The sequence below is a fragment of the Odontomachus brunneus genome, unplaced genomic scaffold, assembly GCF_010583005.1.
Source record: "Odontomachus brunneus isolate Ranch 3 - 2012 unplaced genomic scaffold, Obru_v1 Obru_scaffold_149, whole genome shotgun sequence".
Lineage (NCBI taxonomy): Eukaryota > Metazoa > Arthropoda > Insecta > Hymenoptera > Formicidae > Odontomachus > Odontomachus brunneus.
The window spans coordinates 583472-595259 of NW_022639599.1; the positions used below are offsets into that span (position 1 = coordinate 583472).

Consider the following 11788-nt stretch of genomic DNA (forward strand, 5'->3'; position numbering starts at 1 on the left):
AGCGAGTGTAAGCAGACGCCATCTTCACTGTCACTGGCACTGGCATCGGCCACGTCCTTAATTAATCGGAGTGTGTCTTGCTGTTGATACAACCATCGCAATAATTTTGCTTCGATATTGAATATAAGGATATATTGAGGATAACTGCAAGATAATAACAAAATGGTACGTAGAGGAAGATCACGTATTTCATTCTATTTGTTGTCACCTGTCGCATATATACATTATTATGACGTATCCCGTCAAAATATGCATTGCTCTCCGAGATGACGGAAAATTAGCTCCTCGTGTACATAGAGGATTTTCCAGGTCGAGAAATGTCATGCAAGATCTGGTAAATTCTATGCAAATTTGCATTTATTCAAGTTCATTTATTTACTGCTATTTGTTTTGTTATTTCTGCTTCACGTTTTAGTATAATAGATCTTTTCCAGTCAACTAATCTTGCAAATATATACTTACACATATTACACATTTCTTATGATATAAAATAGCATAGAATATATATATATAGAACAATAATTGTAATATCAGAATTAATGGCTAGAATAATGAATATACGATATGATGGGTAACAGATGGATTAGAAAAGCATGGAACTATTTTCTTAATATTATATAGTATTTTATTCTTGAGGCAAACATTATAACAAATATTATAAGTTGAATTCTCTTTTTCTAGCCTCTAAGACTAGACATTAAGCGGAAGTTAACTGCCAGATCAGACAGAGTGAAGAGCGTAGATCTTCATCCAACAGAACCATGGATGTTATGCTCTTTATATCAGGGCAATGTCAATATCTGGAATCATGAGACGCAAACGTTGGTGAAAACATTTGAAGTATGTGATTTGCCAGTAAGAGCTGCTAAATTTGTGCCTCGCAAGAATTGGGTGATTACTGGCTCTGATGACATGCAAATCAGAGTGTTTAATTACAACACTCTGGAACGTGTTCAGACATTCGAAGCACACAGTGATTATGTTAGATGTATAGCGGTACACCCAACACAACCGTTCATTCTCACTAGCAGCGGTATGTGAAAAAGCAACAGACATCATTTATTCTGTTAAACTGTCAAGTTTATATTTCTCTCTTAATTTGCACAGTGATCTCTTCCTGATGATGATGTTCTCTTGTAGATGATATGTGGATCAAATTGTGGAACTGGGAAAAGTCTTGGATCTGCCAACAAATGTTTGAAGGGCACACACATTATGTCATGCAAATTGTATTTAATCCAAAGGACAACAACACTTTCGCCAGTGCGTCTCTGGACAGAACTGTCAAAGTATGGCAACTTGGCTCACCTACGGCTAATTTCACGTTAGAAGGTCACGAGAAGGGCGTGAATTGCGTGGATTACTATCATGGTGGTGACAAGCCTTACCTGATATCGGGAGCAGACGACAAATGTGTCAAGATATGGGACTATCAAAACAAGACCTGCGTTCAGACGTTGGAAGGCCATACGCAGAACATTTCCGCGGTGTGTTTCCATCCGGAATTGCCGATCGTGCTCACCGGTTCGGAGGACGGTACCGTCAGGGTATGGCACGCCGGAACATACCGGCTGGAGTCCTCGCTCAACTACGGCTTCGAGCGAGTGTGGACCATCGCGTGCATGCGAGGCTCGAACAACGTCGCCATCGGCTACGACGAAGGTAGCGTCATGGTTAAAGTTGGCAGAGAAGAACCTGCGGTGTCGATGGACTCGTTGGGCGGCAAGGTCGTATGGGCGAGACACAGCGAGATTCAGCAGGTGAACCTGAAGGCATTGGGCGAGGGGGTTCAGGACGGAGAGCGCTTGCCGTTGGCGGTCAAGGACATGGGCGCCTGTGAGATATATCCGCAGACTATACAGCACAATCCGAACGGGAGATTCCTGGTGGTCTGCGGCGACGGCGAATACATCATCTACACGTCCATGGCGTTGAGGAACAAGGCGTTCGGACAGGCGTCAGAATTCGTATGGTCGGCGGATTCGAGTCAGTATGCAGTAAGGGAGAGTAACACCACGGTGAAGGTTTTCAAGAACTTCAAGGAGAAGAAGAGCTTTAAGCCGGATTTAGGAGCAGATGGTAGGATATTTTCTTGCTTTCTATTGATTGATTCGTCGATTTGGCTGTTGCATTTCGCTGTTGTTCGCAGGCATCTTCGGTGGATTCTTGCTCGGTGTATCATCTGGCTCTGGTCTTTCCTTCTACGACTGGGATACGTTAAAGTTGATTCGTCGTATAGACATACAACCTATGCATGTATATTGGGCTGAGAACGGCTCATTAGTAGCGCTGGCTACGTTAGATCAGTATTTTATATTAAAGTATTATGCAGAAGTTGTTGCCGTTGTCGAGGAAAACTATGAGGACATCGAAAATGCATTCCAAGTGAGTTGTTTTTGTCTGAATTATTTTATATTATATTTATAATTATTTTTATTTTAATTATATATATTTTTTTTTTAATATTATACGTTACCATATAGTATAAGTTATTATACTATATTTATTATTATATAATAAATTAATAAGATTAATAATCTTCGTATGTGTGAGATACTATAAATATTGTATAAATAACGAATCTAAATTGATTCTTGATTGTTATAAACTTGATCTTTTAGATGTTATCGGAGGTAAACGAAGTGGTGAAAACCGGTTTATGGATTGGCGATTGTTTTATCTATACTAATAGCGTCAATCGCGTTAATTATTATGTCGGCGGCCAGGTAGTCACGGTCTCCCATCTAGACAGACCGATGTACCTGCTGGGATACGTGCCAAGAGACAACAGATTATATTTATGCGATAAAGAACTGTCCATTGTTTCGTATTCTTTATTATTGTCAGTCTTAGAGTACCAAACTGCTGTCATGCGAATGGATTTCAGAACCGCCGATAGAGTGTTACCGACCATTCCTAGAGAGCACCGCACGAGAGTGGCTCATTTCTTAGAAAAACAGGTATATAATTTGATGATATATTTGTTGCTGAAGACTTTAATGACAGCATTAAAGGTTATTGAAAACTATTATCACATTTATCACATTAATATAGGGTTTCAAAGAGCAAGCATTAGCAGTGTCGACAGATCCTGAGCACAGATTTGAATTAGCGCTCGCACTGGGAAATCTAGTAGCCGCACATGTGCTCGCCAAGGAAGCGAACAGTCAGCAAAAGTGGCGGCAGTTGGCTTCTCTTGCCACGCAGCAGGGCAAGCTCTCTTTGGCGAAAGAGTGTTTGTATCAAGCGCAAGATTTCGGTGGCCTATTGTTGTCAGCCACTAGCACAGGAAACACTGATATGGTCCTGAAACTCGGCTTGGTCGCAGAGGAAAAGGGAAAGAACAACATCTCCTTTCTGGCGAATTTTATATTGGGTAATGTGGACAAATGCCTGGACATTTTAATCAAAACTGACAGAATTCCCGAGGCCGCGTTCTTCGCCAGAACGTACGCCCCTAGCCATATTTCCCACGTCGTTAACTTGTGGAAGGAAAAATTGTCGGCGGTGAGCGAGAAAGCCGGACAGAGTTTGGCGGATCCCGAACAGTATGAGAATCTATTCCCTGGATACAGAGAAGCCTTGAAAGTAGAACAGTTCTTACGCAAAGAGAGGGCGAAAAAGATTCCAGCCTCAGCGTTTCGCAATTTCACGGTAAAAAGAAACGACTGCAAATATTATTATTAGATTATCTTCAAGCGAGATATGGCACAGAATGATAAGTTCAACATTTCCGGGTTCTAAACGTTAACAGTTGACGAGAATATCGGCGAACATAATTAAAAATTGTAAATTTCAAATTGTCAATATTTAATTTTACAGCCTAATACCGACCGGAATCCTTTGGAGGAGATGTTGGCCGCTGAAAAATCAGGCGCATTTCAATATAGCGATGACCAAACGGAACGCCCGGGAAACGCATCAGAGACTGAAACGGTGTCTGACAGATTGGAAGAGCTCATGATATCAAAGAAAGACAACGATACAGTCACAACCGCGAAGCTCACAGCTACACCCGTACTCGAGAAAACGACGAAGCTCGCGAGTAGTTCAAGGCCTCTCACAGTGGACGACGACGACCTTGATATCGATTTGGAAATCGATGATAATATTGATACCACTGTAAGTTCTTCGACTCCTTTATTCTTAGTATTTTTGTATAGAGATATTTTTCAGGGCAGCTTCAACATCATTCCTCCTTGAAATATTTTTTATTTCTCCTCCCAATTTTTTTATTTCTCTTATTAATACATTAAATTTCTATTTTGGTTATATTGTATGCTTCTCCATCGAATATGCTATAAAGAGAGAGTATACTCGTGTAAAAGTAATAATTCTTGTGGTAACTGTCTTAAACTTTGAGCATACCTTAAAGTCTTTGAAATATAAGGTTCATATTAATAGTCATTAACTTGAAGCTTCTCTCATATGAATTATTCAATCTGAATTTAGAGTTAGGTGAGTTTTTCATTCGAATAATATATCACATAATATCTGACATTTTTTTATATTTGTAGTTACAATTTAATTGAAAGAGTTACATCCAACTCTAAATTCGAATTCGAGTATCGCGCTTGAAACAAGTTACAAAAGTGACAACTATTAATATGAATCAAAGTTGCGATTGAAGAGGACGGAAAAAGCGCGAATGCGAGTAAGAAACGGAGGGTGTACAATTAGACGATAGTTTAGTGCTCTTGAGAGTATGAGCGTAACTTGAGGAGGGTGTAGCATTACCAAAACAGAGCGAGAAACGAGCCGTATGACGTGTACACACACGGCATACGTATATAAATCGCGTGTACACGGCACGGCTAAAATGTATCTCGTATGAGCGTATCGCGAAAATCGGCGACAGATCATTAAGGTTTGCGCCATGTAACCGATACGAACACACGGGAGAACAGAGGTGCACTCTCTCTCTTGGGAGCTTTTGCGAGAGACCCCGGGGCTTGTTTGTTCCGAGGCAGTCACGCCGCATTTTGTTTACAGCCTTGTTGCCATAACATTCGAGTCCGGAGTCGAACCTGAGCCCTCTCCTACCAGAAGGTTCCGACCATTACTACGTTTTGTCACGCTCTGCCTCCCGCCCTTTTCCATTCACTCGCGATGCTGCGTTTACACGTTCTTGTTGGCCGCGCGTTTCGATATTTCTCACTTTTAAGATTAGCTTACGGCTCGCAATTTGTAAATACGACATTCGATCGGGAGTGTCTCGTTCTACGGCTTGTTTAGACGTTGACGGAACGGACGAATCGTACACGGGTCGTTGATTTTTGTCCTCTGTTGCAGGATGTCAACCTCGACGACGATCTTCTCGAGGAGGATTAACCGTCGAAATAGCGTCGAGAAATAAGTGAAGTTGCAGTCATCATACAAATATCTTTCATTCTCCTTCTGCCAGTCATTCCCCGCAAGATGAAAGAAAGAAAGAAAGGATGGCGAGAGAGTCATTTAGAATTGAGTTTTGAAGAGTCGCGAAATCATCTCTCGTTGTCTGCGCGCAAGTGTGTTTGTATCACTGCAAGAACTAACGAAGGTAATATAGTGCGTATCTGCCGACTGGCGTCAGCGATTGAAGATTAAATATATTGTTAATATAACGGGAAATAACATTGTGCTTGTGTCGCACTATGTCAATCTCCATTTTATTGCAGACCATTTCCATTTCCTCATCTCCTTAAACTGCAATACAGCAGAGACTTTCCTGTCACTTGCGATATATCGAAACGAGCTCTACGAGTGTTTCAGAATCAGCGGATAGGAATAACCTATAACATTGCTCCTCGTGAAACTCGAAATCTAACGAAACTAATCTTTTGGCGATAATGTCGCCTTTGAGTTACAATCCACAGAATGAAGGTGCGCGAAACAAATAAGCGAGCGTCAAGTTTGAAAAATTAAAAACATGTTCTTTAAAGCAAAGTTCTTTAAAGCAAAGCAAAGTTGTACTTGAGATGAAGTAAATATATATTTAGTGCTTTTGGTGAAAGTAAATTTATACTTAAAAAAATGTATACATATTTGATACTTTATGAAAGAGAAAAGAAAAGAGATCACAAAGTAGCTCAACAATGCAGCTATAAAGAGCAGACTTTTAATAAGATTGACGGAAGTTTAATAAACCGCGACGGACAACGATCCTCCCCGTTTGTGCAGGGAATGTATCCATTTCCCGCTGACTGCGGAACACCTCGTATATCTGCCGTGTACATTTGTCACGTCGCCTCCGAATTTTCGGGCGGCTGGGTGCGTGCGTAAACGCCGGAGTCGAATCGATACACTCGTACGTGTCATAAGGTGCCGGGAAAAACAAAGAGGTGCAGTTAGCACGAGCCGTACGTGCTCGGCCGTGCGCTCACGTAAGAGGGAACGCGCATGGCGCGCGTGTTGAGGCAAAATATATTCGTTATTAACGCCAACAGGAAAAGGAGGTGCAAAGAGTTTAAAATTCATCTGAATAACCGTGGAACAGCGGTTCACTTTATTGTGCATTCCGATTTGTTTCTTTATGAGGTGAAGGAAAGTACATTGACAATATTACATAGGATGTTTCCAATTTAAACGGTCAGACCGCGCTAATCTTTTGTACAAGTACAAAAGAAGTAAGATAAGAGAATATATAATTTCCCTTAATTCTGCATCTCGAGAAACGCCGACCTTTCCTGTTTACGCAAACCTGACATCGTTGCGAGACTGCGAGTTTACTCTTACATATGCGAGACGTAAAGTTAACGTATATGTCGATGATTACCTCGATATTGCGACGTAGAAAGTATATAAAATTTTACATGATTATCACATGATGACATGATCACGTGATTATCTCAACGATGACGATTTGCCGACCGCGCAGAACGGCAAAGCGATTTCACGGTTCTTCCTCTTCAACCGCAATCGCAGTGTATTCACATCGCAGAGGTGCGTCTACGGTTGAAACGCACTCGTTGCAGATCTTCGACGACGCTGAGGTCGGCGTTCTCGAATTCGACGCTTTCGCGCGAGCGCGGCTCGCAAAATACACGAACAAGTTCTCCGTTTGTCGTGTACACGCGCAACTGCCTGATACAACTCGGGTTTCCGACTAAATGGCGATAAAGAAAAAAGTCCTAGTGGGTCAGATGAATCATAGACTGTTTGACGTCACGTCAAATGCGCAAGTACATATCACCGCAAATACGACCGCTCGACGTTCGACGAGGGGATATATTCCTCCCCGTCAAACGCTTCGCTTGTCGTACGATCTTATTTCAAGATAAACTCGTACGATTATATCAATTGTGACTCATTCAAATTGCAAGCCTCTGATACGCGTGATTTCATTTTCATAATATTAAATACAAAGTCAATCTTTAATAGAAAAAACTGGTTGAACTAATTGATTTGAACTAATTGATATATATCTGGTAATATCACAAACTTGATGTCTTATTAACTCATAAAAATATCAGATAGAAACTGGCACGAAATTTTACGCGTAAAATTTTATGCTTGAAACGTAAAGAACTTCTGAAGCTTTCATTGAGTAGGATGAATTTGCGCGCGTCTGTTATTACACCATTACTTGTCACTTTGTCATTTTGTGCACACGTTTTACCGTCACTCTCTCGCGCACATACGTACATATTTATTCATTTTCCACGCGCGCTCTCTCGCCGGGCGGGAATCACCACGCCACCGATATGTAGCATTATTATTTCATTCGAATCGTCTTTACGCCACGTTTACGAGACGGTTTATTCGCGACTACATGTCCCCATAATTCTCAATAAATCGGCCAAGTTATTAAATAATGCTCCAGAGGAGTTGCCGCCGCGTTATCGTAGACGTTCATTCTTGCGAGCCGGACGGAATCTCACCGTTCGAATTTCCTCCGATAAATCGCACTACGAAAATATACAACCGCTCATGTTGTGTTACAGAACAAAATGTAAGCTTGCGATATAAGGAGGAGAAATAGCGAGCGCACGAGGACAGTGGAGATCCGCGATCGTCTACCCACGCGTGGATTTACGGGTGCTGCCGTCGTCGTCGTCGTCGTCGTCGTCGTCGTCGGTGGGCGAAGAACGAAAAGGAAAAAGAAGAGCAGGTGGAGGAAGGGAGAGCGGAGTTAGAACACGGAGATGAAGAAGCAGAAGAAGAAAAAGATAGCCGTGCGCCGTACTCGAAAATAGAAACAGCCGCGTTGACACTCCGCTACAAATTGTCCGCGTCATGACGCCTCGTTTTAAAAGCCACGCGCTTCGCGTTGTCTCGCTTCTTCTCGAGGAGGGGGGAAGGGGAGAGGGGGAAGAAAAAACCACTGACCCAAAAACGACGCTGATCGATACGTTTCTTTTTTTGTTTTTCACACGTAACTGTTGTGTCTTATTAATATATTTCTTGTATATTGCTTTAAAATAGCATAATTTTATATATAAAAACTTCAATCTGCCGATCTGTATATTTTTACACTTTCTGCTTTATCTCAACGTTTAATTTTATCTCTTGTCGCCAATAATTGGTGAAATTTAAAAAAGAAAGAAAACTTAAAAGAAGTCCTCGTTCCAATCATTTTTCTTTTATTTTATAATTTTTTATTCGGTTTGTCTTTATTCGATCAATTTACGTTGCTTCGTGAAATAAATAGCATGATTGATGCGCTTAATTTTAAGCGGCAATACACGAGATCGAGATGAAATGACAACGCGCGAAAAGATCGTGTCTCGCCAATGAATAGTTCCGTCCAACGTCGAGCTATCCGAAATTTATGTCTCCTAGTTCCCACTGGAGGATTACCGTAAATTGGTTGAACGATACCCGACACACTTGCTTCGTGCGATCGTCCTTTTTTACGACGTCCGAATAAATCCACTTTTAACGATTTTAACGACCGTGTTACGATGCTAGTATCTAACTCCTGTGCTACAATCGAGTCAGAACGACGCGAAGTGCTGGACGTTCTGTACATTTATTTCAAAATTTTCTGATTATATCGGGTTAGTGAAGATGTTTAATTCGATTTCCTGTTTCCTATAGTCGATCAAATTCTACAGAGGCATGTGCGAAATATCGTCAGAGCATTGGCAAAGAATCATAGGTAACAGGATAGTGATTACTTGATTGTCGAATAATTTGTCTCCATTAGACGCGAAAGAGCCAGAGTTGACACAAGAATCGAACCGAACTTCTTGACTGACCCAATAAAAACTTCTTTCGGAGAGAGAAACCATCTGATGGAGCCATATAAGTAGGACGAATGATCGTTAGGATTGACTTAAGCGCGAGGAATATCTCTCCCCGAGCCTCTGGCCTCAGGAGAGCTCGTAGACTGCCGTCGCAGGACGCACGTGCGTGAAACATCCCGTGAAGCTGCTAATAGTCGCCTAAACGGTCGGCACAGTCGCCCTCGCCGTCGCTATATGTCACCGCCGTCCTCCACTTACACGCATCGCCACGCACGACGCACGTGCGTGTGAATCTCGCGTTCCTCGCGCTCCTCCCGACACTTCTGGCACGCGAAGTCACATCGCGATCGTCGCGTACCTTTTTTTCTCGCGCATCCCGAGACGCGAGTCGCGTGTGAATCCGTCAAGTGAGATCCGCTTGAAATTAATCGAAGAATACGGCCTCGTCTCTGAAAGATAAAACTGGGCGACCATTTTTTGTACACGCCCGCTAGTCGTCTCGTTCCGCACTTGTATCGCGTCTCTGACACGCTAAATGCGACTCTCTGATCATCTGATTCGATGTCTATTCGACAATTCTATCGAGCGATTGACATCTGAGACAATTAGCTGATAAATTCTCGGAATATTAATTATTAAGTAATCATAGGATGTTCTATTGTGTGAGTATAACTTTTCTGTTGAGAGTATATCTGATTAAAATTACTTAATATTTAGATTATTTATTATTTGATTTATAATGAAGCAAAACTACACAATTTTTTTATTTTCCTAAGGACCGTTCGTTGCTCATGTGTATTCACTCCACGAGCACAGAATAATCGCGACTCGATGCTACGTACAGCTGTCGCGCGTCATTCAACGCTACGCGTGCTGCTCCCTATGTTGTGTCCCAATGGGCTTTAGCGTGTCTTAAATTCGTCCTAAGTTCATTATCTTATGATCACCCGGGTGAAAATTGTAAATTTTTAGAAAACTGCGTAAGTGGCTTTATACCCTACGCCATTTATTTTCCGTTTTTACATTAATCGTGAGACCTTTCCCTCCTGCCATCCGCCTGAGCAGATAAATACGTTCCAATTAGTCGTTGCGATTTTATCTCGACGAGCACGCTTCGCTTCTCGCGCAAGCCACCATTTCCTCCGTCGTTTGCGACCCGAAAATATTTGCTTATCCCGCGATTCAGGGTCGGTTTCACCAACTCCGGTTACGATCAAAATCTGACCGACGGTATCAACTGATGGACATGAGTACTTTGTCACTCTTATCCATTAGAATTTTCAATTGAACCACGTCAGCTTTGACCGTAACCGGAGTTGATGAAACCGGCCCTCAATCAAAGAGGAAGCCTCGAAAATAAGTTCTCAAAGAACTCTCATGAACACTCTATAATGTGACTTCGGTTTCATTTCTTTACGTTTGTTCTTTACGTATTTAGGAAGAAAAAGAAAATCTAAAATCGCCACGAGCCGTTAGCTATAAATTTCACTCGATAAAAGCAACCCGTTGTGGGAATTCCTCAACGTCCGTTCGTTTCCAACACGCGTCCGGCAGCGCGGAATTTATTCTCGGCCTCTTCGCTCTATACCGAACGTCATCGACGTGCTCTTTCGCGCGGTTCCGCGCGGAGGACGGAAAATAAAGTGCACGTGCTATTCCCGCTCCGATGCATGAGCGAGCGAGCGAGCGCGGTGTTGACGCGGCTCGGCCCCGACACCCGCCGCTTCACGTTTTACGGGGAATATTAAAGCCCACGGCGCACGGCTTGTTTGCAAAACACCGCGCTCGCAAAACATTCGCCGGCCATCGGTTCTCCCTCGATGTGCACTTTTTCTCGTCGACATCCTGCGTCCGCCGGTGCATCTAGGATGTAGTGGACGAAGTCGCGAGTACACGCCAGAGAGACTATTTTCGACTAGCCGTCCGTCGGGGCTAAACAAGGATATCGCGCGCGTTTTCTCCCCCTCCCGTTCTTTCTCTCTTTCGTCGATGATAAATAATCGAGATTTATTTTCATCGTCTTTTACAGTCACTGTTACAGCACGAAATTTCTTTTGCACGTGGGGGTTGGTTCTCGTCGGGTCACTGTATATATCCAAGTCGCGCTCTTTCTCTCTGAACGTACGATTCCCACGTAGTGTAGGGACACGCGAACGAGACGTCATACGTGTCCCATAGAAACTAATTTTAGTAGTATAGTGCATAAAATTAATATCTCGCGATTTCCTTAAGGTCATTATGTCTAACACTAATCGTATATTTACATACCATTGTGACCGTGGAAACAACGTCTGTAACTCGCATAAGACGTATTTGTACGCACATATTATTTTATATTTATTCTTTTAATTCTATATACCTACATACATACATACATACATATATATATATATATAAAAGAACTCTGCAACAAGACGACTTTTCTTACTATTCTGTGTCATTCTCTTTTCTTACAATAGATCTGTACTCGTTAAAAGCTACGTTTTCGCAGATATTCATGTCGCAATAGGAAAGACATCATTCAACATCGTTTAACACGTTGACTGGTACTCTATTCTTCAGCGGAATGCATCCTTCTCCGTACGGATGATTATTTGCGAGACAAATCATGAGACTTGATA

The 11788-nt window shown here is 42.2% G+C and overlaps 1 protein-coding gene across 2 annotated transcripts; it reads left to right on the forward strand.

The window, feature by feature from the left end:
- Nucleotides 1-8443, forward strand: LOC116850571 (coatomer subunit beta'). 2 transcript variants are annotated; one of them, XR_004379376.1, is made up of 9 exons: nucleotides 2-165; nucleotides 682-1033; nucleotides 1141-2079; nucleotides 2150-2385; nucleotides 2622-2960; nucleotides 3055-3654; nucleotides 3823-4122; nucleotides 5293-5539; nucleotides 7923-8443. XR_004379376.1 is itself a non-coding variant. In XM_032829020.1 (8 exons), the coding sequence occupies exons 1-8, from the start codon at nucleotides 163-165 to the stop codon at nucleotides 5329-5331; spliced, it is 2808 nt and encodes a 935-aa protein (XP_032684911.1). In that variant the 5' UTR covers nucleotides 1-162; the 3' UTR covers nucleotides 5332-5634. The 2 variants fall into 2 exon arrangements, 1 of the variants encoding a protein (XP_032684911.1); XM_032829020.1 differs by lacking the exon at nucleotides 7923-8443 and having other exon boundaries at nucleotides 1-165; nucleotides 5293-5634.
- The last annotated feature ends 3345 nt before the right edge of the window (nucleotides 8444-11788 follow it).

Coding starts and splice junctions, on each gene's coding strand:
- LOC116850571 (XM_032829020.1), top strand. Junction 2,080..2,149: donor GCCGGATTTAGGAGCAGATG/GTAGGATATTTT, acceptor TGTTGTTCGCAG/GCATCTTCGGTGGATTCTTG. Junction 4,123..5,292: donor ATGATAATATTGATACCACT/GTAAGTTCTTCG, acceptor CCTCTGTTGCAG/GATGTCAACCTCGACGACGA.